Source organism: Rattus rattus, chromosome X (assembly GCF_011064425.1).
Source record: "Rattus rattus isolate New Zealand chromosome X, Rrattus_CSIRO_v1, whole genome shotgun sequence".
NCBI classification, from domain to species: Eukaryota; Metazoa; Chordata; class Mammalia; order Rodentia; family Muridae; genus Rattus; species Rattus rattus.
The window spans coordinates 23,489,769-23,517,262 of record NC_046172.1 but is presented as its reverse complement, the minus strand read 5'-3'; the positions used below and the strand labels follow the sequence as shown (position 1 = coordinate 23,517,262).

Genomic DNA, 27,494 nt, shown 5'->3' with positions numbered 1-27,494 from the left:
CTGGTGTGTCCGAAGATACATAAAATAAATAAAATATTTAAAAAAAACCAAATTTTTAGGAGCTGGAGAGATGATATAGTGGTTAAGAACACTTTTTCGCTCTTGCATAGGTTCAGTTCCCAGCACCCACGTCAGGTAGCTCACAACTGGCTGCAACTCCAGCTCCAGGAGACCTGATACCTTCTTCTGGTCTCTGTGGGCACTGTACTCACATGCACAAACTAACATAGAGACACACATAAAAATAAAAATAAAAATCTTACTTAAAGAATATGGACTGCTTCATGAACTGTGGTGTTATTGGACAGGGACCATGCTCATGTTCTCTGCCTTGTTCCAATCTTTAGTGTATGTGCTGCTAAACAAGCACTCTTAAATTTTGTTTTTAGATAGTCTGGCTAAGTTGTCCTGGCTGGTTTTTGAACTCCCTATGTAGCTTAGTCTGTCTTTGAATTTGTGATCCTCTAGTCTATGCCCTCCAAGTTTCTGGGACTGCAGGTGTGTACTTCTGGCAGTGTATACATAGTGAAAGCCTTTTTATAGTAGCTATGTCCATTTTAAACTAACCACACAGCTTGGTTTTGCCTGCATTTGAAGTTTGTGTATGTGATGTCATTCTGTCTTTTTAGGCCCTACTTAACATTTTTGGTGTGTGTGTTTTTGAGACAAAGCCTCATCATGTCTTGCAACTCACTATGTAGAGCAGGTTGGTCTTGAACTCACAGTGTAAGGTCCGAATTGAACCTCTTCCAGGATCTCTTGAATGAGACTCACGGAGGAAGTGATTGATGCAAAAGCAAGAGGAGTTTAATTTCGACATGTTGGGGTCATCCCACTTCAAGGAGATGACCCTGAGCAGACTTTTTTTTTTCTTTTTTTTTTTTTCGAGCTGGGGACTGAACCCAGGGCCTTGTGCTTCCTAGGCAAGCGCTCTACCACTGAGCTAAATCCCCAACCCCTGAGCAGACTTTTAATAGAGAGTTATATACCTTGCAAACAATTGGGGCAGAATTTGCACAATGGTAACTAGGCAGGGTACAATACACATTTGGTGGAGCGAAACAACTTTCAGATCGACTCAGTGTACCATTCAAGACTTTCCAAAGTGTGTGTGGGGTGTTGGTTAGAAGCCACAGGTAGCTTTGTGTGACAGTTTGGCTTGTAGCTGTTCCAGGAACTAAAACAGCTTTTTTCTTCCAGGAAGGGAGGGGTCCTTGTGCTTGGAGGTTTGTGATGGGAATTTTCCCACTGGCCCCAGATTGACCCCAACTCTGGGTCTTTCAACAGAAATGTACCACAATTCCTGGTACCATGGATTTTATTTTTTACTTTTCAAAATAGCACTTTGGTGTTACATGCCTGTAATCCTAGCACTTAGAGGCATAGGCAGGAGGATTATAAGTTCAAACACAGCCTGGGCTATATAGAATTTTTGAGGTCAGAATGGGCTATATGCGATTATATCTTAAAAAAACAAATCAAACAATATAGTGTGTGTATGTTGAGATGATCTTTTGTAGTTCAAGTTGAAAGTTGACCAGGAATTATATACTCCAGGGTGGCTTCCAATTTGAGGCAATCCTCCTACCTCAGCCTACCGCTGCCTACTGAGCCATAGGATTACAGGCATGCTCCACCATGCCTGGTTCTGCCTAGATTATGCTTATGAGACTTGAGCTTGTTCCCATCACTGTGTGCAGCTGTTTGCTTTTGGCATTCCATGGTAAAATCATAGTGTAATTATGACTCTATTCTACTGGTGATAGACTTTGGGTTTGGATGCAGACTGAGGTCATTAGAACATCACCACTGTGAACATGGTTACACGTGCCATCCAGTATACCTGCCACAGAATAGATTTGTCTTTAACTTTACTACATAGTTATTCGCTTAGGTGATTATAGTTTATTATATTTAGTTATATAAATATTCTTATTTATATAAATAGTTATTATTATTATAGTTATTATATTTATTTATAGTTTTATAGTCCCCAAAAGAGGAATTGTTGGTCCAAGAGAGGTACATATTCAACTTTCCATTTAAATAGTTCCAGTATTGGGCTAGAGAGATGACTCAGCGGTTAGGAGCACTGGCTGCTCTTCTAAAGGTCCTGAGTTCAAGTCCCAGCAACTACATGGTGGCTCACAGCCATCTCTACTGGAATTTGATGTCCCCTTCTGGTGTGTCTGAAGACAGCTACTTATATAAATAAAATTAACATTTAAAGTTTCAGTATTGACTTTTCCCAAAGAGAAATCCCCTGATTTTTCTTATCACCAGCAGAATATCAAATATTCTTGTCATTTCACATACTGAGTTAACTTTTTTTTAAAAAGTTGCGTTCATCCTGTTTGTATTGAGTTATCATGTGCTTGTGGAGGGCAGAGGTCCTCTTCTTCTCCCATGTGAGTCCTGATAGTTGAACTCAGGTTGACAGGCTCGGTGGCAAGTGCCTTTATCTTCTGAGACATTCGATTGGGCCACTTAGTAACTTTTGCTATTTTTACACTTAATATTTTGACTGTGGTAGGTGTAGAAACCATTACTTAAAATTGTACATTTCACTTTTCCATCTATACTGCCTTCCTGCTGTTTGGAGACGTTGAATAGTTTTACTTTCCCAATTACGATAGTTTGTGTGTGTGTGTGTGTGTGTGTGTGTGTGTGTGTAGGGAGAGGGACGTGCACATTTATGTTGAGTCTGGAATTCAACCTCAGGTGTCATTCCCCAGGCAACATTCATTCACTTTGTTATCTGAGATGGGTTCTCTCACATACTTGGAGCTGGCAAGGAGACTAGGCTGCTGGCCAGTGAGCCCCAAGGATCCTCCTGTCTCCATTCCCACAGCAGTAACGTTAAACAGTATGCCATCATGCCCAGGTCTTTTAGGTTTTTTTGTTTTTTTACTTTTTTTTTTTTTTCTCGGAGCTGGGGACCGAACACAGGGCCTTGCGCTTCCTAGGCAAGCGCTCTACCACTGAGCTAAATCCCCAACCCTTTTTTTTTATTGTTGGGGCAGGAACTGCTTTTTTGAGACTAGGCCTTATTATGTAGCCCTGGTTAGTATGGAACTAAGTAGTCTGGGTTGATCTCAAACTCAGAGATCCACCTGCCTCTGTCTTGTGTGTGCTAGGATTAAAGGTGTGCAAGGTGTGCTTCACCATACCTTGTTCATGCTCAGTTTTTTTTTTTTATGTGGGTTCTGGGGATTAAGTCCAGGTCCTCATGTTTGTAACTGAACGCTATCTCCCAGACATGATCTTCTTTTATTTGTTTAATGGATAGGTTTTTTTTAAATTTTTTCTTTTTTCTCTTTTTTTTTTTTTTTTGGAGCTCTGGTTGTCCTTTAACTCACTATGTACACTGTGCTGTCCTGGAACTCACAGAGATCTGCCTGCTTATGTCTTCTGAGTGCTGGAGTATCTTTACTTTGAATAAATGTATTTGAACAGGCTTTCCTGTAGCCCAGATTGGAATAGAATTTGCTATGTCTTAAAAAGTTACCTTGAACTTCTGATCTTCCTGCTGGGATTACAGGTATATGCTACCACACCCTGCTTATGTGATGCTGGGTGTCAAACCTAGACTTCATACTTGCTAGGCAAGTACTCTACCAACTGAGCTACATCTCTAGCTCCCTGTCCCCCAACTTTTTAAAACAGTGTCTCACTGTGTAAGGCAGGTTTCCTTGGAACTGGTTTTCCTTCTACCTAAGCAACCTTAGTTAGGGTTTCTATTGCTCTAAAGAGGCACCCTGACCATGGCACCTCTTATAAAGGAAAACAATTTACTTGGGGCTGGCTTACGACTCAGAGGTTTATAGTCCATTATTATTCGGGTGGGAAGTATGGTAGTATGTAGACAGACATAGTGCTGGAGAAGTGGATGAGAGTTCTACATCTGGATCTGCAGGCAGCATGAAGAGTGACACTGGGCCTGGATTAAGCATTTGTTAAACCTCAAAGCTCACCCCTAGTGGCACACCTCCTCTAGTAAGGCCCTGTCTCCTAATGCCACTCCCTATGAGCCTATGTGGGCCATTTTTATTCAAATTACACACTACCCGAGTGCTAGGTTATTTATAAACATTTGCTATCTCACTTAGACCTGTTTTTTTTTCTCCTACCTTTGTCAAAAGTAGAGATGGCTCAGTAGTTAAGAATACTTACACTTTTAGAGGAGTGAGGTTTGGTTCCCAACACCCACACGGTAGCTCAGAACCATCTGTAACTCTAGTTCCAGAGAACTCAATGCCCATTTCTGGCTTTCTTGGATACAAGACACATATGTGGTGCCGGTATACTCACAAGCAAAATACACAAAATTGCCTTTTAGGCTAGCCTGGGCTAAAGAGTTAAATCCTGTCTAAAAGGGAAAAAAACAACTAAAAAAATCAATGATACATGTAGTTGTAGAAGTCAAATCACACAAAGCTTTTAAAACAGAGCTGTAACATTGTCTTCCCTGGAATTCTCAGCCCCCTGGAGCCATTTCACCTCTTAGCTTCTCTGTTTCACCCTTGGCTTTCCTCTTTGGATTTCAGTGGAGTCAGTAAGTGGCTATTCCAACATCACGTAGCTATAAAAGTATAGGGACAGAAGCAGTGTGCCTCCAGAATTCCTGAGCCTTTTTAGGCTTCAGAACAAAAAATCTTGCCTGCTGTAGCTGGCTCCAGATTTTTTTTCACTCACTCTTTCTTTTTTTCTTTTTTCTTTTTGGTTGGTGACCCATCCTCCAACCTACATCTTCTCTTCTCCCTTTACTGCCATATACTGGGGGTCTGTAAGTGGAGATAAATGCATACACTTACCTTTTTGTTTTGGAGTAGAGAGCTTGCCTGGCATGTACAAGGCCCTGGGTATGGTTTCCTAATAACGGTGTTGCAAAAATCAACCTCTTCTTTAAAAAATGAAATTATATGTATGTCTTGCTAGCATTTCTGTGTGGATGACAGAAGCCAGAAGACGGTGTTGGATTGCCTGGAACTAGACTTCTAGGTGGTTGTGAGCTGCCCAACTTGGGTGCTAGCATTGTCTGGAAGAGCAGCAAATGTTCTCAACTGCTGAGCCTTCTGTCCAGCCCCACCCCCGCACCCCACTGGATTATGAGCCTTGCCTTTAATGGCTGAGTCATCTCTCCAGCCCCCTCCCCACTTTAAACATGGTTTCTGGGATCTGAACTGGGTTCTTAACTGCTTTTTTTTTTTTTTTCAAGATGGGGGGGGGGTGGTTCTCTGTGTAGCTTTGGCTGCCCTGGAACTTGCTCTGTAGATCAGGCTGGCCTTGAACTCAGGGAGATTCACCTGACTCTGCCTCTGGAGTGCTGGGATTAAAGGTGTGCGGCCCTACTGCCTGGCTCTTGCCATTGCTTTCCCACTGAACCATGTCTTCAGCTCCAACAAACTCCTTTAAAAATGGAACCAAGTATGGGTGGGAGGAGAGGGCTGGGGATGGACTTGAAGAAACATTGCATACATATATGAAATTATCAAACGAGAAAATATTCTAAAACAAAAAAGAAAATAGGTGTGCCATCTACTGTATGAAATGTTTTGGTGGCTCTGGGGATTGAACTCCGTACATTATACATGCTAGGCAAGCGCCATATTATTGGCTGAAATCCTTAGTCTGCAGAGGCCTTTTAAAATAGGCCCTTTTATGTGTTGAATGGATCTTAGGAACCATATGACTCAACCAATTCATTTGATTGCTATAGGAGACACTGGTATCCTGGTTCAAGGGTGCCTCTTGAATTACTACTTAAGTCTCTTTTTTCCAGCCCATGTTCTATCCAGGTTGCCCATAAGAATGATTTATGGAGTTTTTGACAATGTATGGCTACACATGGGGCTAGTTTATTTCGTACTTCTCCCAGAGGGCCCTGCAAGCTAATAATGCCTGACTGCCCAGGTGGCTTCTATTGTGCAGCCACCAAGCATGACCACCTGCGTGTAGATTCACTGGGTGCTCTGTTTTCTGAGACATGCTCTGTCTATAGAGTCCTACTTGCTGTGTAGACCAGGCTGGCCTTGGAACTTAGAAATCCACCTGCCTTCTGCTTCCCAAGTGCTGGGATTAAATGTGTGCACCACCACGCCTCGCCTACATTTATTACTTTTTATTTATGTATATGAATGCTCTATCTGCATATACACCTGCATGCTAGAAGAGGGCATCAGATCTCATTACAGGTGGTTGTGAGCCACCATGTGGTTGCTGGGAATTGAATTCAGGACCTCTCTTAAGAGTTGAGAGCCAGTGCTCTTAACTGCTCAGCCACCTCACCAGCACCCTTACATTTAAGTCTCACTACATTGTCCAGGCTGGCCTGGAAGTCACTATGTGGAGCAAGTGACTTCAGCCTTACAGATTTTCTACTTCAAAAGAGAATTTCCATTTGTTTCTGTTTTCAATTTCTTGAGTTAGGATTTCACATAGCCCAGGTTGGCCTTGAATCACTATTAAGTTATGGTTATCCTGAACCTGATTTTATTACTTCTACCTTTCAAATACTGAGATTACAGGCAAGTACAACCATGCCATGGGAGTGAAGGGGAGAATATGGGGCTGAAATGATGGCTCAGTGGTTAAAGAGCACTCACTGCTCTTCCAAAGAGGATCCAGATTCCATTAAAATCATCCACAGAGCAATTCACAATGTCTGTAACTCCAGATCTAGGTGATCCAACACCTTCCAGCTTCCTCAGGCACTGCATTCAAGTAGGTGCATGGAAATAAATACCCAGGCTCATTTTTCTTTCCTTTCTGAAACCTTTGCTTTTTTTGTGTTTATTCATCAGTAAGAATTTTAGTGTAGGGGGCTGGAGAGATGGCTCAGTGGACTGCTCTTCCAGAGGTCCTGAGTTCAATTCCCAACAACCACATGGTGGCTCACAATCATCTGTAATGAGTTCTGATACCCTCTTCGGGTGTGCCTGAAGATAGCTAAATTGTACTCATAACGAGTACATATTTATGAAAAGAAATTTTAGTGAAAGCTGGGTATAGTGGTGTACTTTTCCTCCCAACACTTGGGAGGCAAAGACAAGTTGATTTCTTCGGTTTGATGATAGGCTGTTCTACATATTGACCTCAAGGCCAGCTAAAGCTACATAGTGAGAGCCTGTCTTTAAAAGCCCAAAATTAAGCTGGGCATGGTGATGCACCTTTACTCCCAGCACCCAAGAGGCCTTTACAAGGTGATCTCTTTGAGTTCAAAACCAGTCTGATCTCCATAGTGAGTTCCAAGACAGCCAGAGTTACATAGTGAGACCCTGTCTCAAAATGTGTGTGTATTTGTGTATGTATGTGTGTGTATGTGTGTGCGTGCATGTTGGTGCACGATGTGTCTCATGTATTAAGAACCAGGCATTCGGGGTTGGGGATTTAGCTCAGTGGTAGAGCGCTTGCCCTAGCAAGCGCAAGGCTCTGTTCGGTCCTCAGCTCCGGAAAAAAAAAAAAAGGAAAAAGAAAAAAGAACCAGGCATTCATTATGCCTGGTTATATTTAGAATTCTTACCTGCTTAAAATTATTTTAATATATTCATTTTTATTTACCAAATTAAAAAAATATCACTCAAGGCAGAAGCAGAGGCACGAGGATTAAGTTTGAGGACTATAGGAGACCGTCTCCAAACCAAACCCAAACGAGCATGTTTTACTTTAGTAGGGTGGTTTCTGATGTGAAGTGGAATCCTTTCTATTGGGTTAATGGTCTCAGAGAATACTCATATTCAGTGCTAAAATGAAGTGACATGAAGTGAGGTAGTCTGGTTCACTTTACCAGTGCATATCCCAAACAATGAACAGGAAAGTACTGTTTACATCCATGCCCAGTTCTCTCACTGACCCCCTATCCAGAGGACCCAGAAACTAGTTTTTCATGAGTACAAGAATATAATATGTACAATTCTCTTATAAAGAAATGTCTTGATTTTATTTCCCTTTATGAAATAAAGGTGCTGTGAAAATATGAAAGGTGAATGGTAGTTAGTTTTCTAACATTAAATCACCTTGCTCTTTTTAAAATGATCATATTCTATGAACAGATGCCTGATGGCATAGCAGAATACAGTAAGTATTAGTAAGTTCTACATCAAGGAAAATCATTCTATAAAGGCTAATTATTTACTTAAGACATTTATACATAGTGACTATTACCAGGAGAATAAACCTTAAGGTAAACAGGCTTCTTGACAGTTACTAATACAAAAAGGACTGAAGGCCTCAGTTCCTGCAAAAAGCACAATGTTGAATTTGTGGTATACTGAACAAAGCAAAATGAGAAGTCTCTAGGGAAAAGTAAAACTTTCTTTAAACAAATCTAGCTTTCATTTTTAGCTGAGATATTGGAGATGGAACCCGGGGCATTGTGAACAACAAGTGTCTACCACATCCCTAGCCCTGCACAGAGTGTTTTGGAATGTCAAATTGGGTGATATTTATGTCATTCCAAGTGAACATAAGTATCTCAGCTTTTCTCTTTCAGACAGAATTTTAAAAAATATCTGGCAAGAAAATATTTTGAAAGTGCTCTCTTTTGCGTTCTTTGGTATAATTTGGTCACTCTGATAGTAAGTTCTTAAGTACTTTCATCATGTATCAACAAAGAGACATATAAAGAAAACCATAACTAAAGAATAAATTATGTTGTCAACTTTGTAGAAAACAAACTCTAGTATTTTACCTGTGTTTCTGTGGCATAGATAGCTCTGCCGCCTATAAGAATGCGAATTTTATTTATATGAAATGTTACATACAATATCCTATTGTTTTTGATTATTACAATAGCTGTTCATTTAAGAGGCAAGTTTTAGCTAGAAAAAGAATAATTTCATATTGCATAAAGTTACACACTTTTGTGCCTTCTGACTCAGCAATCATCAGAATTTGATGTCAGCACAACGTTAAGAACTGGCTTGGGGAGACAATTCACTCTCCTGAAGCATCTTTTCAATTTCTTTATCCCAGTTTTCATCTCGCTTCTCAGACTCTGCTACCACTTCATATTCCTGCAGCTCCTGTTGTAGCTCCTTTTCCCAGTCAGTAGAATCTTCTATAGCAAACAAAGGGAGAGACAAAGAAGGTGCTCAATGAAGTATAATTCACTAAATTCGTAATACCTAACAAAAGGCCTAGCCATTTTTGTAGTACCAGGAATGGAACACCCAGGGCCTCAGGGCCTCAAATATAGCTAGTCAAGGTCAGAGATAATTTCTAGGATTTGGTCTTTTCTTCCTACCATGTGGGTCCTAGGAATCCAATCCAGGTCATCAAGCTAGACAATGAGTACAGTTATGTGCTCAGCCATCTCTCCAGCCCTTGTCTTTGAGACAGGGTCTCCCATATCCCAGGCTGGACTCCAACTCACTATTAGCAGGTAACCCTGACCTTCTGATCCTCTGCTTCCACCACCACATTTTACTACAGTTGTATCCACAGTACCCAGGGGCTTTATCACATGCTGGATAGAGAACCTACCACTTAAACCCAGTACACACTGGAACATAAGGTAGAAACTGTAGAGTGTTAGAAAAAGAAGAGTGAGAAAACAAAACATAGCTATTAAAAAAGGAAGGTTAGGCAGCATGCTGGGATACCTGTAACCTCAGCACCCAGCAGATCAAGGCCAGCAGACTACACAGTGAGACTGAAACAAATCTGGGCTCCACCACAACGAGGACTGGGGATGTGAGTGAGCTGTAACAAACCTGAAAAGCCATGGGTTCAATCCCTACCACTGTTTTAAAAAGTAAAGCTAATTAGTGGTAGAGCGCTTGCCTAGCAACACAAGGCCCTAGGTTCAGGTCCCCAGCTCCGAAAAAAAGAACCACAAAAAAAAAAAAAAAAAAAAAAAAAAAGCCTAAGGCTAAAATTCATTTTAGGTTTTTGTTTATTTTGAAGACAGGATATTGCTACACAGTTCTGGCTGGCCTGGAACTCACTATGTAACTCGGGATGGCTTCAAATTCATGTCAGTTTTTCTGCCTTAGAGGAGTGTACAGTACCATACATAGTTTGTTGACTGGCTTTATTACTTTTCTGAGACAGGGTTTTGTGTGGCCAAGACTGGCCTCAAATTTCTGATCTCTTTGTCTCTAGCTCCACTGGTTTTAAAATGAGATTTTTATTCAACCAACTTCGGGATTGAAGGAAAAAGAACAAAGTCAACCTCTGCATTTTGTGTGTGTGTGTGTGTGTGTGTGTGTGTGTGTGTGTGTGTGTGTTGTTACCTTCTAATGCAGTTGCTTCCTCTTGCTTCTTATCAAGTACAAGCTGTTCCATTTCTTTTCTTAAATCCTCCTGATTTAAGTTACAGGCATCAAAGGCATCACTGACAAACTCAGAAACTCCTGGGCTAGTAGAGATTTCCTCTTCGTCCTGAAATGGAACCAAATAGCTCTTGGAGTGACTTCTAAAGTGACACCTGCGTACTAGAATTATGGGTAATAGTTGTCTCTCAATTTAACACATTCTCATTTTTTATTCTTCTCTGCTAGCTGTAAGACAATGCTCACTGCTCTTCAACCTTCTAACTGGCAGTTGCTTGGTAACAGAGGGAGTTACCACCTGAGGCTATTATTCTCCCCCACTGTTTAGATCCCTCAAACCATTCTCTGATTTCTGATGAGCACATCTAGAATTATTTATGCTAAGAAATCACCTCAGCTCTCAGCTATTATTCAATCAAGTACTGGACTCCCTATCTTGCAGATAAAAGACCAACACCCTTAAGCAGTTTTAAATGTTATCAGAGATAGTTAACCCAGTGACTTCATTTTCAGACATAATCTACCAGGTATAATGTAAAACTGTATTACCTCTTGATTTTTAAGCTGAGATTTGATTACGACAGGTGGTGTTTTGGGCCGTACTGCCTCTATGAAGTGAGAATAAAAGACACAGTAATTGCTTGACTTACTTCTAAATACATATTATAAGAACAGCTAAAATATCCATAGATATATTAAATCAGAAATGATCTTTTATGTTATACTTTTAGCTCTCCTGAAGATATGACAAGCATAGCCAGGCACAACCATATCAACCTCCTATTTTGGTGAATGTCTTTTTTAAAATGTATTTTGTCTGTTTAGATACAGGATCTGATCATATACCTTGAGTACCCTGGAACTCAGAGATCCATATGTCTCCTGAGCGCTAGGATTAAATGTGTGCACCACCATGACTGTCAGGAACCACATCCCTGCAACATTCCTTATATGGGTTTTCCATCATCTTTGGACTTCAGGGTTAGCAAAATTGATTCTGTTCCTCCTTTTAGGGTACCAAGAATAAAGCTATTTATTGAGCTTCCCTGTTATCAACTTGGTTAGAAAGCACAAAGGAAAACACAGTGCCCCGTGTCAACATTCTGCTGGTTAGCTTATAAAAATTGAATTGTTTGTGTGTATGTGTACCTTTATGTGGTGTCCTCAGAGAACAAAAGAGGGTGTTGAATCCTCTGGTGCTGGAGTTATAAGCAGTTGTGAGTTGCCTAATGTGTGTTTTGGGGACTGACCTTGGGTCCTCTGAAAGAGCTACATTCACTCTTAACTGTTCCTTATTATATTATCCATATGTAAACAGACTTTACTGACTACTTTAAGTCCATTTTGTTAAACAGCCAGTCATTGGAAAAAAGCTTTTCCTTTCTGTTGTGGCAGTGTGTAGAAATGAATACATTATTATCTGCACATATGCTAGGTAAGTGCTCTATCACTGAGTTATACTCCCAGCCCAGCATTTCCCAATATCATTAATTCGAGAAAGCAAGGAATGGTAGCCCACTCCTTTAATCCTAGCATTTCAAGGGGCAGAGCTAGGAGGATGACTTAGGAGTTCAAGACTAGCTGGGGCTTCACAATGAGGCCCTGTCTCAAAAAGCTACCCTCTAAAACCAAAAACCAACCACAATTGAATGATATGATAAAGAATGACAGTTCTGGGGGGCAAGAGAGCTGAACTCCCAGAAGTGTGGACAATCCTGAGACCTCAGGGAACTTCTGCTCATAGTCCTGGCCAAAGAAGAACCTGCATAGGGCTCTCTGGATACAGGAATATAGGAGCAGTCAGCAGCAGGAACATGCTGGTCTCTGCCCGCGCCAGGAACTGAACTGAACCAGTCCCACAGGTCCCTGCACCCAAATCCTCTTAGGGAGAGAGCTAGACACTCAGAAGTGCAGACAATCCTGAGAACTCAGAGGAGACTATTCTCTACCCACATTCCTGACACAAGAGGAAACACCCTAGTGCCATCTGTGCCCTCTGGGCACAGGGACCTAGGAACAGTCAGGGGCAGGACCTTTCCAGTTTCTGCCTGCACTGAGAGCTGAAAGCCAGTCGCCAGCAGCGCCGACACACCTGAGAGCAGAGGTAACCAACTCTTCTGCACCAAGCAACCTGCCTGGAGGCTTCAGGTCACACAAACCCAGGAGCAGCTCTCTGTTCCCAGATCCAGCTGAGAGAAAACAGATCTACAGGAGTGCTGACCCACAGACCTACAGGAGAGTCAAGCCACTGTCAGTGACAGCAAGACAAGCTAACACCAGAGCCAACCTGATGGTGAGAGGCAAGTACAGGAACCTACGCAACAGAAACCAAGACTACTTGGCATCACCAGAGCCCAATTCTCCCACCACAGCAAACACTGGATATCCAAACACACCAGAAAAGCAAGATTTGGATTCAAAATCACGTCCTATTATGATGATAGAGGACATTAAGAAGGACAAAAATAGGGGATGGGGATTTAGCTCAGTGGTAGAGCGCTTGCCTAGCAAGCACAAGGCCCTGGGTTTGGTCCCCAGCTCCGAAAAAAAAGAAAAGAAAAAAAAATGGTTACTAAGAAAGACAAAAATAGGGGCTGGGGACTTAGCTCATTGGTAGGCGCTTACCTAGGAAGCATAAGGCCCTGGTTCGGTCCCCAGCTCAAAAAAAAAAACCAAAAAAAAAAAAAAAAAACCCATCCAGGATTTAAAAATGGAAATAGAAACAATAAAGAAATCACAAAGGGAGACAAACCTGGAGATAGAAAACATAGGGAAGAGAAAAGGAGTCATAGACGCAAGCATCACCAACAGAATACAAGAGATAGGAGAGAGAATCTCAGGAGCAGAAGGTTCCATAGAAATCATCGACACAACTGTCAAAGATAATGTAAAGTGGAAAAAGCTACTGGTCCAAAACATACAGGAAATCCAGGACACAATGAGATCAAACCTAAGGATAATAGGTATAGAAGAGAGTGAAGACTCCCAGCTCAAAGGACCAATAAATATCTTCTACAAAATCATAGAAGAAAATTTCCCTAACCTAAAGAAAGAGATACCCATAAACATACAAGAAGCCTACAGAATTCCAAATAGATTGGACCAGAAAAGAAACTCCTTCTGTCACATAATAGTCAAAACACCAAATGCACAAAACAAAGAAAAAATATTAAAAGCAGTAAGGGAAAAAGGACAAGTAACATATAAAGGCAGACCTATCAGAATCACACCAGACTTCTCCCCAGAGACTATGAAAGCCAGAAGATCCTGGACAGATGTCATACAGACACTAAGAGAACACAAATGCCAGCCCAGGTTACCATATCCAGTACAACTCTCAATTAACATAGATGGAGAAACCAAGATATTCCATGACAAAACCAAATTTACACAAAATCTTCCTACAAATCCAGCCCTTCAAAGGATAATAGAAGGAAAACTCCAATGCAAGGAGGGAAACTATACCCTAGAAAAAGCAAGAAAGTAATTGCCTTGCAACGAAAACAAATGAACACAAACATAATTCCACCTATAACAAGAAAAATAACAGGAAACAACAATCACTATTCCTTAATATCTCTTTAACATCAATGGACTCAATTTAATAAAAAGACATAGATTAACAAACTGGATACATAACGAGGACCCTGCATTCTGCTGCCTACAGGAAACACACCTCAGAGACAAAGACAGACACTACCTCAGAGTGAAAGGCTGGGAAACAACTTTCCAAGCAAATGGTCAGAAGAAGCAAGCTGGAGTAGCCATTCTAATATCAAATAAAATCAATTTCCAACTAAAAGTCATCAAAAAGATAAGGAAGGACACTTTATATTCATCAAAGGAAAAAATCCACCAAGATGAACTCTCAATCCTAAATATCTATGCCCCAAATACAAGGGCACCTACATAATTAAAAAGAAACCTTACTAAAGCTCAAAACACACATTGCACCTCACACAATAATAGTAGGAGATTTCAACACCCCACTCTCATCAATGGACAGATCATGGAAACAGAAATTAAACAGAGACGAGACAGATTAAGAGAAGTCATGAGCCAAATGGACTTAACGGATATTTATAGAACATTCTATCCTAAAGCAAAAGGATATACCTTCTTCTCAGCTCCTCATGGTACTTTCTCCAAAATTGACCATATAATTGGTCAAAAAACAGGCCTCAACAGATACAGAAAGATAGAAATAATCCCATGCGTGCTATCAGACCACCACAGGCTAAAGCTGATATTCAATAACAACAAAAATGACAGAAAGCCTATATACACATGGAAGCTGAACAATGCTGTACTCAATGATAACTTGGTTAAGGAAGAAATAAAGAAATTAAAGACTACTTAGAATTTAATGTAAATGAAGGCACAACATACCCAAACTTATGGGACATGATGAAAGCTGTGCTAAGAGGAAAACTCATAGTGCTGAGTGCCTGCAGAAAGAAACAGGAAAGAGCATATGTCAGCAGCTTCACAGCACACCTAAAAGTTCTAGAACAAAAAGAAGCAAATACAACCAGGAGGAGTGGAAGGCAGGAAATAATCAAACTCAGAGCTGAAATCAACCAAGTAGAAACAAAAAGGACTATACAAAGAATCATCAAAACTAGGAGCTGGTTCTTTGAGAAAATCAACAAGATAGATAAACCATTAGCCAGACTAACCTGAGGGCACACAGAGAGTATCTAAATTAAGAAAATCAGAAATGAAAGGAATCTCAGGAAATTAAAAAATAAATCATCCGATCCTACTACAGAAGCCTATATTAAACAAAACTGGAAAATCTGAATGAAATGGACAAGTTTCTGGACAAATACCAGGTACCAAAGTTAAAGCAGTATCAATTAAAACCATATAAACAGTCCCATAACTCCTAAGGAAATAGAAGCAGTCATAAAAGTCTCCCAACCAAAAAGAGCCTAGGACCAAATGGATTTCGTGCACAATTCTATCAGACCTTTATAGAAGACCTCATACAAAATAGGAACAGATGGAGCACTACCCAATTCCTGCTATGAAGCCACAATTACCCTTATACCTAAACCACACAAAGACCCAACAATCTATCAGACCTTTATAGAAGACCTCATACAAAATAGGAACAGATGGAGCACTACCCAATTCCCTGCTATGAAGCCACAATTACCCTTATACCTAAACCACACAAAGACCCAACAAAGAAAGAGAACTTCGTTCCCTTATGAATATCGATGCAAAAATACTCAATAAAATTCAACAAGTGGTGCTGGTTCAACTGGAGTTCAGCATGTAGAAGAATGCAAATCGATCCATTCTTAACGCCCTGTACAAGGCTCAAGTCCGAATGGATCAAGGACCTCCACATCAAACCAGATACACTCAAACTAATAGAAGAAAAAGTGGGGAAGAATCTCAAACACATGGGCACTGGAGAAAATTTCCTGAACAAAACACCAATGGCTTATGCTCTAAGATCAAGAATCGACAAATGCGATCTCATAAAACTGCAAAGCTTCTATAAGGCAAAGGACACTGTTGATAGGACAAAACGGCAACCGGCAACCAACAGATTGGGAAAAGATCTTTACCAATCCTACAACAGATAGAGGGCTTATATCCAAAATATACAAAGAACTCACGAAGTTGGATTGTAGGGAGAAAGATAACCCTAGTAAAAAATGAAGTTCAGAGCTAAACAAAGAATTCACAGCTGAGGAATATGGAGTAGCTGAGAAGCACCAAAAGAAATGTTCAACATCCTTAGTCATAAGTGAAATGCAAATCAAAACAACCCTGAAATTCCACCTCACACCAGTCAGAATGGCTAAGATTAAAAATTCAGGTGACAACAGATGCTGGTGTGGATGTGGAGAAAGAGGAACACTCCTCCATTGTTGGTGGGATTGCAAGCTAGTTCAACCACTCTGGAATTCAGTCTGGAGGATCCTCAGAAAACTAGACATTGAACTACCTGAGGACCCAGCTATACCTCTCTTGGGCATATACCTAAATGATGCTCCAACACTCACCAAAGTCACATGCTCCACTATGTTCATAGCAGCCTTATTTATAATAGCCAGAAGCTGGAAAGAACCCAGATGGCCTTCAATCGAGGAATGGGTACAGAAAATGTAGTACATCTACACAATGGAGTAAAAAACAATGACTTCATGAAATTTATAGGCAAAAGGATTGAACTAGAAAATATCATCCTGAGTGAGGCAACCCAATCAGAGAAAAACACACATGGTATGCACTCACTGATAAGTGGATATGCCCAAAAGCTCGAATTACCCAAGATACAATCCACAGACCACATGAAGCTCAAGAAGAAGGACGACCAAAGTGGGGTTTCTTCACTCCTTCTTAAAAGGGGGAACAAAAATATTCATGGGGAAGATATGGAGGCAAAGTTTGGAGCAGAGACTGAAGGGATGGACATTTAGAGCCTGCCCCACATGGGTATACAGCATATATATATATATACACACACACACATACAGCCAACAAAACTAGATTGATGAAGCTAAGAAGTGCATGTTGCCAGGAACAGGATATTGCTGTCTCTTGAGAGGCACAGTTAGAGTATGCCAAATACAGAGGTGAATGCTAGCAGCAAACCATAGAACTGAGAACAGGATGCCTGTTGGAGAAGTTAGAGAAAGGATTGAGGGAGATGAAGGGGTTTGCAACCTCATAAGAACAACAATGCCAACCAACCAGAGCTCCCAGGGACTAAACCACTATCCAAAGAGTACACATGGACAGACCCATGGCTCCAGCTGCATATGTAGTAGAGGATGGCCTTGTTGGGCACCAATGAAAGGAGAAGCCCTTTATCCTGCCAAGGCTGGATGTCCCCCCCTGCCCATGTAGGGCAATGGGGTCCATTGGGAAGGGGAGGTGGTTGGGGAGGGGAACATCCTTATAGAAGAAGGGGAGGGGGATGGGAGAGGGGGTTATGTCTGGGAAACCAGTAAAGGGGATAACATTTTAAATGTAAATAAAAAATATCCAATAAAAAAAAGAATGAAAGTTCTGGATTCATGATACCCATAATCTTGACTTTGAGTGTAGTCTCAGAGCTCTTAGTCTGTACAATCAATACCTTATGACATTCTGTATCTTATGACATACTTACCTAAAATTTCACAAAGTAAATGGCCCCACTTGTCAGATGGTTCTAGTTGTAATTAGAAAATATCAATATACATAGCAGGCATTCATGACAAATGAAAAATATGATGGGCTCGGGATACAGCTCAGTAGAGTTCTTGCCTAGTATTTGTAAGGCCTCAGTCTCAGTGCCACAAAATAAATATATAATATATACTTTAATACTTATTTTATTTTTTCATTTGTTTGTTTTTGAGACTGGGTCTTACTATACATCCCAGGCTGGCCTGGAATTCTCTATGTAGACCAAGTTGGCTTCTAACTCACACGGATCTGACTGTCTCCACCTCCAGAGTGATGTGACTGATGTTGTGTGCCACCACGCCCAGCTTTATTATTTATGTCTGAGTACCTATGAACTTCAGAAGTGGGTGTCAGATCCCCTGCAAGTGGAAGTACAAGGAACTGTAAGCCACTTATGTGGGTGTTAGGAATTGAACTTGGGTCCTCTGGAAGTGCTCTAACCCCTTGTTAATTAGTGTGTGTGTGTGTGTGTGTGTGTCTGTCTGTCTGTCTGTCTATCCCTTGTTTCCTAGCAGCAGGTTTATATCACAGGAGGAAAGTGGAAGATGTTAACAGCATAGCTCAGAGCTCGGTACTTATAATTGGAACTACTGGACTCTACACCCACAATTGCCAAGGAAATCATGATGAATAGAAGCCTGAGAAACATCTGGCCATAGTAGTGTATGCCTGTAACCCTAGCACTTGCGATGTGAAAGCAGGAGGACCAGGAGCTCCAAGCCAGTCTATACTACATGGGAACCCCAAAACTAAACAGCCCAAAGGGCAAGAAAAGAGACATGGAAAAGACAATTTCTGGGCTGGAGAGATGGCTCAGTGGTTAAGAGCACTGACTGCTCTTCCGAAGGTCCTGAGTTTGATTCCCAGCAACCACATGGTGGCTCACAGCCATCTGTAATGAGATCTGATGCCCTCTTCTGGTGTGTCTGAAGACAGCTACAATGTACTCACATACATAACTAACTAACTAAATCTTAAAAAAGATGACTGCCATCCAAAAGTATGAGTACTACTACTACTACTACTACTACTACTACTACTACTACTACTAAAACCAACAACAAAAAACAAACAGCAACAAAAAAAATCCCAAGAGCTAACAATGAAATAGAAAAGAAAAAGAATATTTGGGGAATACATATGTAAGCTGGGTGAGAAAGGGCATCAAAAAAGAAAATTTCCTTTAAAAAGAAAATAATTTTTCTGTACAGATGTCAACATTTTCGATGCACACAAAATGACAAGCTCATTAGCATCTCTAAGTCAGGAATATTTTTACATCAATTCTATTCTTCCAGAATGATCTCTTCTCCCCAGAATGTACCTGTCAGAGGCAAATTATCATCTCTGCTGCTGCTTTTTTCTTCCTTTCCAGAAGCTTGCTGCTGGGCAGCCAGTGCAGTGAGTTGGGCCGACTGCTTAATCAGGGAGATCCGGTAGAAGTAGTTTCTCCAGAATACTTCCTCCTTCACACTTTGACAGACAGTGACACGTGAGAACGAGAGGGCCAAGGTTACACATGTTAGCAGAGCGGAGACTAGAATAGACCATCTATTTATTTCTCTCCAGGGGTGGTACTTAGGGTTTCACATGCATGCCAGGCACGCCAGCATTTTACTACCAAGCTAAAGCTGTACTCCTTGAGTGTTTTCCAGACCTTGTGAGGGCCAAAGGAAATGATCATTTACTTTACTAGTGAAAGCTAAGTAATAGGATAAACCATACTATATTTTCCACAGCAGCAAAAGTTATACAATACTTATGAAATTTCAGTACTTCTTGTTGTGTTTATTTCTTATTTTACTCTATGTGTATGGATGATGTGCCTGCATGCATACCTTTGCACCAAATGTGTACAAGGTCCACGGAGGCCAAAACAGGCCATTGGATCACCTGGATGTGGAATTGCAGACTGCTGTGAGCCACTATGTGGCTGCTAGGAATTGAACTTAGGCCCTTTAGGAGAGCAGCTGGTGCTCTTGACTGCTGAGCCATCTTTCCAGTCCCCTTTTAAATTTTATTTACATTTACTTACTGTATGTGTACATGCATGCATGCATGCATACATGTCATAAGCAAGTGCCTTTACCTTCTCAGCTATCTTGGTGGCCTCCATATATATATATATATATATATATATATATATATATATATATATATATATATATAAAAAATGATCCTTGGCAGAAGAAAATAAGGCATTCTTGTGTGCAGTATGACTAACTAGGGGACTGGAAGCAGAGTCAGACACTATGAGTCTTTTGATGTTTTCTAAAGTAGTATATATGCTTTTAGGCAGTGGGAAGAAACTATTGTGGGTGTTGTTTTTTGTTTTCTACTTTTCCTGCATTTATTGTGTATACATGTCTGAATGTATGAGCACATGTGTCCATGTATATGTGGAGGCTCAATGTTGGGTATTGGGAACAATCCTCAAGTGCTCTTCCACTATATTATGTATTGAGGAAGAATCTCACAATCAAACCCCGAGCTCACTGATGCAGCCAGCCAGTCTAGATATGGCTAGTCTGGTTGCTCAGCAGGCTCCAGGATCCTCTTTATCCTCTTTCTTTCTACGCCCACATGGAATCTACAGGGCTCTAAGCACTTGAACTCTGGTCCTCATGCTTGCAAGGAAGTGTTTTCATTGATGAGCCATCTCCCTGGCCCTTGCTTTTTTAAAATACGGAGTCCCATTTATCACAGACTGGCCTCAAAATCACTACATAGCTAAGGTTGGCCTCGAAGAACTGATCCTCCTGCCTCACACAAGTGCTGGGATTACTGGTGTTTGTTATCATACCTGCCTTGATATTATTCCTCAGAAAATACATCAGCTGGCAGCTTGCTAAAATAACTAGCAACTAGTGGACACAATGAAAGATGGTTATAAAGGCTTTGGGTATGGAGCAAATCTGGGGAAAGAACCCAGGGCTTTGTGTGAGCTAGGCAAGCAGTCTACTACCAAATTACACCCATGACCATCTGGGAGATGCTTGGTAAAGACCGAAGTTCTAGCTATTCAACCTGAGAACACACAGTGGTTGCATATTAGACTTGCCTGGCATGAGGCATTGGTGCCCAAGTGGAGTATGGTGAATACTCACAATAGGCGACCTAGGACAGTAAGAACTAAGCAGAAAGAGAGTAGTGTCTAAGTGCGGGAGGGAGAGGAGTCATTAACAAGAACTTAGTTACATGGAGAGGATTAAAAAATAAAATGTTAAAGGTCACAAAACTATTCTTTTTTTTCTTTTTTTCGGAGCTGGGGACCAAACCCAGGGGCACAACACTATTCTTTATCACTGCCACAACAGGGAGTTACAAACATGGCAGAAGAATGTAAGAGTGATCCTTACTGGAAAAGGTATCCCTGTGGACAGTTCTTGCTTTCTACATGTCATTTTCTGAAACCCATTATTATGTTTAACTAATATATACTAATAAGGAAGAATAAATCTTATTTTCCACTAAGAGGTACCAGCGCTTTCTGTATAAATGGTAGATCATAGGGTTAGAGAAAGGTAAAAATAAAATGAGCTTGGAGCTTGGTATGGTGGCACATGCATTTAATCCCAGGCAGCAGAGACAGGTAGATTTCTAAATTTGAGGTTAGCCTAATCTGCATAATAAGTTTTGGGCCAGCCAGGGATTCATAGTATGACCTTCTCTCAAATCGAGCAACCACCAAAGGATGTCTTTCACTGAGCCCCCACGTATCAAAGTGATGATTTGTGTATTGAAATAACAGATAGCAACCCACTCCATCAAATGCATGAGACTATATGGATATAAATACAAGAGTATATGGAAATATGATTAGCTGAATAAAATTTCAAAGTCTCTAAGGGGCCAATGAGATAGTTCAGTGGGTAAACACACTCGCTGATAAGACTAATCACCTGAGTTTGATCCCCAAGCCCCGTATGGTGGAAAGAGAATTGACTCACACAAGTTGTCCCTCTGACTCCCCAGATATTATGTTTTTATTAAGTCTTTAATGCTGAGATATAGTTCAATTGGTAGAGCACTTGCCTAATATGTACAAAGTCCTACCTGGGTTTGATCTCTAGGCATGGTGGGGCACATGGCTGTAAAACACAGCATTCAGGAGTATCAGAAGTCAAAGGTTATCCTTGAATACACAGCCGGTTCCACTCAGGATACATGAGACATTGTTTCAACACACACACACACACACACACACACACACACACACACACACACACCACCCATCAAGCTCTGTCTCTACTCACAAAATACTAATTACGTTTTCTTTTCTTTTCTTCCTTCCTTCCTTCCTTCCTTCCTTTCCTTCCTTCCTTCCTTCTTTCTCTTTTTTCAGAGCTGAGGACCTAACCCAGGGCCTTGTGCTTGCTAGGCAAGGCAGCTCTACCACTGAGATAAATCCCAACCCTACCTTTTCTTTCTTTTCTCTCCCTCCAAGTCCCTTTGAGATAGGGTCTTACTCTATAGCTCACCTTGAATTCTTTGTGTGTTATCTGGCCCAGGCCCAGAACTCTTGTCCTGTCTCAGTGTCTTAGGTGCTGGAATTCAATGGATTTACCGCTAGCCCAGCTCTTAAACTTACCACGTGCTTGCAGTGCTTGCAGAGACTGGAAGGAGGGATCAGCTCCCTAAGAGCTGGAGCTGCAGGCGGTCCGGAGCCATGCAATACTGGTGTTAGAAACCGAATCTGAATCCTTTGCAAAAGCACCAAGTGCTCTTAACCTCTGAGCCATCTTTCCAACCTTGTTTTGACAGTTTTGATGTGTATCCAAAGCTGGCTTTGAACTCATTATGTAACCCCCAGTAATCTTTCTCCCCAGTACTGGGATCAGATGTGCACAACTGTGCTCATCTCTAATTATTATTATTATTATTATTATTATTATATTCATTTGAACCATGGTCTCAAAATGTAACCCAGGCTAGCTATTCAGTTTTTGCCATCATGCCTGACACTAATTACTTTCAAAGAGGAAAACTGTACTTTTATAGTTAAGCCTGCCAGACACCTCTTCCAAGTGAACAAAGTATGAACTGTGCAGGGACAGATGGCAGTGTGCCCCACACAAGGTGCAAAGAATGGAAGCACATTGATAAGACAGAAGAACTAAATGCAATCTGTGACATTAACTGCATTCTTTGTGAAGTTAATTGGGTTCTTTTGCTAAAAAAACATTACTAGAACAAATAAAACATTAAAATAGGGCATAGGAACCAGATTGTAATAATGTGTGTGTGATCTGATGGTGACATGTGGCCTAATTTGATGGACGCACTGAGGTTGTAGGAAAGAATTAATGTCCATAGGAAATAAAGTATTCAAGGCGGGGCTTGGCGCAGTGATGGAACAGTTGCTTATCATGTGCAAGGCTTTAGGTTCCATTTCCAGTAACCCTTCCTCACAAAAAAGAATCTAAGGTCATGAGACATCAGGTGAAAACAAATATGTTCACTTGAGAAATCAAATAAAAACAAGAAATGTTCTCTGGGAGGCTGAGGCAGAAAGATCCTTTGTTCAAGTCCAGCCTGGATTACACAGGAGACTGTCTCAAAGCTAAAAGTACAAAAGCAACAAGAAGAACAACGATAGGAGGCTGACAGACGGGTCAGTGGTTGACACTACTTGCTGCTACTTCAGGAGGACCGAGTTTGGTTCTTAGCACCTACACTGGATAGTTCTGTAATTCCAGGTCCTGAGAATCAGATGTCCTCTTCTGGACTCCCCCTTCAGGTAAAGGTACTTGTCATACAAACCTAATGACTTGAGTTTGATCCCAAGACCCATGGAAGGAGAGAACTAACTTCATTTATAGGCATATACACACACTGTGCGTGCAAACACAAATGAATGTGAGTTATGAATGGTCTTTGTATTGCACTTCAAATCTTTCTAACTTTTCATTGTTTCAAAATACTAATTAAAAAATGGATGACTCTTCTTAAATTGTAATCTCTAGTTTTGGAAGACAAACCAACCCAAATCAGAAAGGGTGCACATGTGGAGATGGAGCAAAGCTTGTAGAGTGCTTGCTTGCCCTGGCACACACACAGCTCTGGGTTCTAACCCCAGCACCATATAGACTGGATATGGTAGCCTAAGTCCATAATCGCAGAACTTCAGGGTGGAGGTGGGAGAATCACAATTTCAAGGTTATCCTCCATTATACATAGAATTTCAGAACAGCTGAGTATGTGAGACCTTACTGCCAACCAACCACAGAAAACCCAAACAACCACAACCATAAAACCTCAAAGGCACAAGAAGAGAGGGATTATAAACAAATATGGGACTTCTAGACTTTTCTTCTCTAGGTGTCACACCGACCATCTGGGATACTTTTTCTGAAGAAAAACTGTAACTTCATTTAGAAAATGAAGAGCTGGGCCTAGATTTCAAAATGCACAGAGTGTGTTAGTATTTCCCTATGCTAGCCTGAGCCCAGCCAGTGTCCTGCGGCTGCATCACAGACACTGAGGCCCTCTGATAGCAGGAGAGAAACTCTCTTTTCTGACCAAAGGCTGAGTGTTTCTCACAGGGTATCCACAGGCTCCTAAAGCCTCAGCATTAGGATCTACCACAAAGGCAGAAAAAGCGGTTTGGGAGCTACAGCTGTGCCCAATAGGTTTATCAGAGGACCTGTTAGAACGTTTACAATGTCATCTGTAGTGATTCTTTCCCAGAGGGTGATGCAGAAGTTTTCTGCAACACGCCTGCCTCTCTTACATCAAGAGGGAGGGAATCTGGCAAAGAAAACAGCCCAAATGCTTGTTTTGTTCATCAAAAGAGCAAACAGAGCCCATGAGTCACTACAGACATTAGTACAACCCAAGGCTAGTTAATGTGGGATGATTTTACAGAGCTCAGAATTAAAAGTGGCCTTGAAGATACATAGGCAGCCCACTTCTTCACAACTTCAATATTTTCCCCTTCAAGATGAGTTTCATTTAGCCTGTAACACAAGCTTTGTCTGGAACTTACTATGAGGCCCCAACTGGCCTCAAATTAATAGCAATCTTCTCATCTCAGGCTCCTAAACACTCAGCTGCAACTTCACTTTTACCTGGCTCTGATATCATGGCTTAAGATCCTGGGACGTATAAGGTAAACAGGTCCGATTCTAGTTCTCCCAAGTGTCATAGTTTTCTTCCATCATGCAAGCCCAAGGGCCTTAACTCAGGTCCTCAATCTTGGCAGCAAGTGCTGCCACTGAATCACCTTACCAGCTGAAGGTAATTTAAAAAAAATGTGCATGGGTATTTTGCTTACATGTATATATGTGCAGCACATGTATGCTTGTGCCCACACAGGCCAGAAGAGATAGAAATTAGAGTTACAGATGGTTGTGGGTCACCACGTAAGGCACTGGAAATCAAACCTGGATCCCCTGGAAGAGCAGCCAGTGCTTTTAACCACTGAGTTTAACCACTGCAGTCTTTCAAGCCATATTATTTTATATAGAGTCCAGTCTCTTCAATGCTCTCTCCTTCTCTCTCTCCCTCCCACCCAGCCAGCTAGGCTGGCTTCCAACTGTATCCTCAGCCTCAAGAATACTGGGATAAGGGTGCACTAGCATGTCCAGTTAGAAATTATTCTTGTGACCATCTGTGAGGGCAGAATATGTATTTTATTCATCCCTACATCATTTGAAACAATATATCAAAAAGTAAATTCTTAGGGATTTGTGAGCGTATGCAGTAGAGGAGTAGATGGTACATTTCTTTATATCCTTAATTTCAAATAGCTATGTTAGTCATAGCCTAAAGGCTTGTTGTCATGACTTATGTCTCCAATCTCAGCAGCTAGCACATGGGAGGCAGAAGCAGGAAGATCCCTAAAAGGCTGGGACTGCTAGACTGGTCAATAACATAGTGAGTCTCAGGCAAGCCAAGGCAGCTTGGTAAGACTTTGTCTCTAGTAGTTGTGTGCCTGCAAACCAAGCTCTTGGGAGGTGAAGGTGGGAGGATCAGAACTTCATGGTCATTTTCTACTACAGACAGTGTTTGAGGCCAATCTGGGTTATATGAAAGCCTGTCTCAAACAACAATTCTCCAAACAACAATAAAAATGAATTTACCGCCAGTATACTGATAGTTATGGAGAGAAGAGTTTCACTATAGAGAAAAACACAAAGAGAAGGTTCTATATAACTGGCTTCCTGAGTCTAGAACAATGTTTTGCCAAAGAAGTATTCTATATTTGTCAAAATTCCTATGTGGTCAGCTAAACATTGCATAATGAACATGAGCTAATGTATAATCCCTCTGAAAACACCCCAGAAATTACAGAAGAGGAATTGCACAGGTAAGTCCTACAGAGACGAGAACAGGAGAGGGCGTGACAGTAGAAGCTGAAAAGTCAACAGGCAAACAAAAATGTACTTTATGGAGTGGTGCTACCTATGAGATGAGTGGCCTGCAAGAAGCTGGTCTGCTTACCAGGCAGGAGTTCGGACAGGCCCTGGAACAGAGGCCACAAGTGCCCACGAGGAGTGGGGAGATGGCTCTATTCTCTCCCACCTCCTGCCCTTCCTGAGAACAACCCAACAGTTTCCTATGTGGGACTCAGGTTCACCTGGCACAGTTGAGGCTGAGGCTGTGATACCATATTGAAGCTGTGGGACACAGCCTACACATGAATTGGTAACAGGCCAGGCCCTTGTGGTGTTGCCTGCAGCTGGCAAGGAGGTTGAAGAATCCTCTAGCAGGGAAGCTACCTACTTACAGCTAGTTAAGTCTCTCCAGCTGTAAAAGGCCATCTCAACATAAGTTGGTCAAGTACCCTCATTACAGTACCATTACTGCAGAAGGCAAAGGAGGGGAGCCCACAGCCCACAAGGCAGAGCTCCAACCAGTTTCTGAGAAAAGTTTACAGAAACCAGATATTTGAGAGAACTATAAGTTGTACCCTTGGGGAATGGTAAGATCTTGCAACCAAGAAACAAAGATTAAGAACATTCTAGAAGGGGGATACTCACAAAATAAAGAATACCAGATTTATTTATTTTTGATTTTTTTCTACATAGGGTCTTACTTCATAGCCCAGGCTGTCCTCAAACTCATAGTGATTCTCCTGTCTCAACTTCCTAAATACTGGGATGACAAATGTGAGTCACCTTGTTCTGGCTTTGGCTTTGTTTAGAAACAGGGTCTCCCACTTCTGACCTAGGCTGGCCTCTTACAACCCTTGTGCCTCTGCCTCCCAAGTACTAGGATTATAGTCTTGAGGCAAGCCCTGTTTTGAAAGCTGGCTTCAGAAATATGAACAAAATAATAGCAATGACAATCATCCTCATCTTCTTCCTCTTCTTTTTCCTCCTTCTCCTCTTCCTCCTAACTAAGCTGGACAGTTCACACTGTAAACCCAGTCATGCCTGAGCAGCAGGACTGAAAATTCAAGGCCTGCTGAGAATACACAGTGACTTGAAGGCCCAGCTAGGCAATCTAGTAAGACCCTGTGTTAAAATAAAAATCAAAAAGAGGTCTGGGCTTATATTTCAGTGTTAAAACAATTGTTTGGTGTGAGCCAGGCTCTAAATTCAATTTCCAGTACTGCAAACACAACAAAAACCCTAGAGGAGAGTCAAAAGGAAACAAAACCCCAGGGATGCTGCAGCAGGGAAGACTGCCCTCTGCTGGCAGAACAATGACAAAGCACCACAGACTACTGCTTGTTTTGGAACTTTAAGGGCAACTGGGATTTTATGAATAGGGATGGGCCTTTCTTTCAGTTAAAAAAAAAAAAAACACAGTTGTTCAGAGAATGAATATAAAACATGGGAGTTTGAGGAAAAGTCAGGCCTTTACAGACCTGAGTTTTATTTGTTGTTTCTGAAGGAAACATGTTCTACTGTGTAACTGGGCAAAAGAGCACATCTCCTCATTTTGACTTTCCTGCCAAGTCTGCCCTCTCTCTTTCCATTCTGGGCATGCAGCCAAGCTCACAGGGCCTCTGAAGGGCTGCAGGGCCTGTTTGGATGAACAGATAGTGTAGGGAGGGTTCTGGCCTTCATTCAGTGA

At 41.4% G+C, this 27,494-nt stretch overlaps 1 protein-coding gene and 1 non-coding gene across 2 annotated transcripts in view; both read right to left on the bottom strand.

Annotated features, from left to right (window-relative positions):
- Positions 1-266: 266 nt before the first annotated feature.
- LOC116889447 lies at positions 267-370 on the bottom strand. The gene has a single exon (XR_004386406.1). It is a non-coding gene; the product is annotated as a U6 spliceosomal RNA (small nuclear RNA).
- Positions 371-7,915: 7,545 nt separating this feature from the next.
- The window catches only part of Syap1 (synapse associated protein 1), a 34,054-nt gene continuing 14,475 nt past the window's right edge, over positions 7,916-27,494 (bottom strand). Inside the window, exons 6-9 of the mRNA XM_032889830.1 lie at positions 18,793-18,941; positions 10,824-10,882; positions 10,236-10,383; positions 7,916-9,058 (exon numbers count right to left, since the gene is read on the bottom strand). Coding sequence (XP_032745721.1) covers positions 8,910-9,058; positions 10,236-10,383; positions 10,824-10,882; positions 18,793-18,941 — 505 coding nt within the window. The 3' untranslated portion in view covers positions 7,916-8,909. The remainder of the gene's footprint in view (positions 9,059-10,235; positions 10,384-10,823; positions 10,883-18,792; positions 18,942-27,494) is intronic.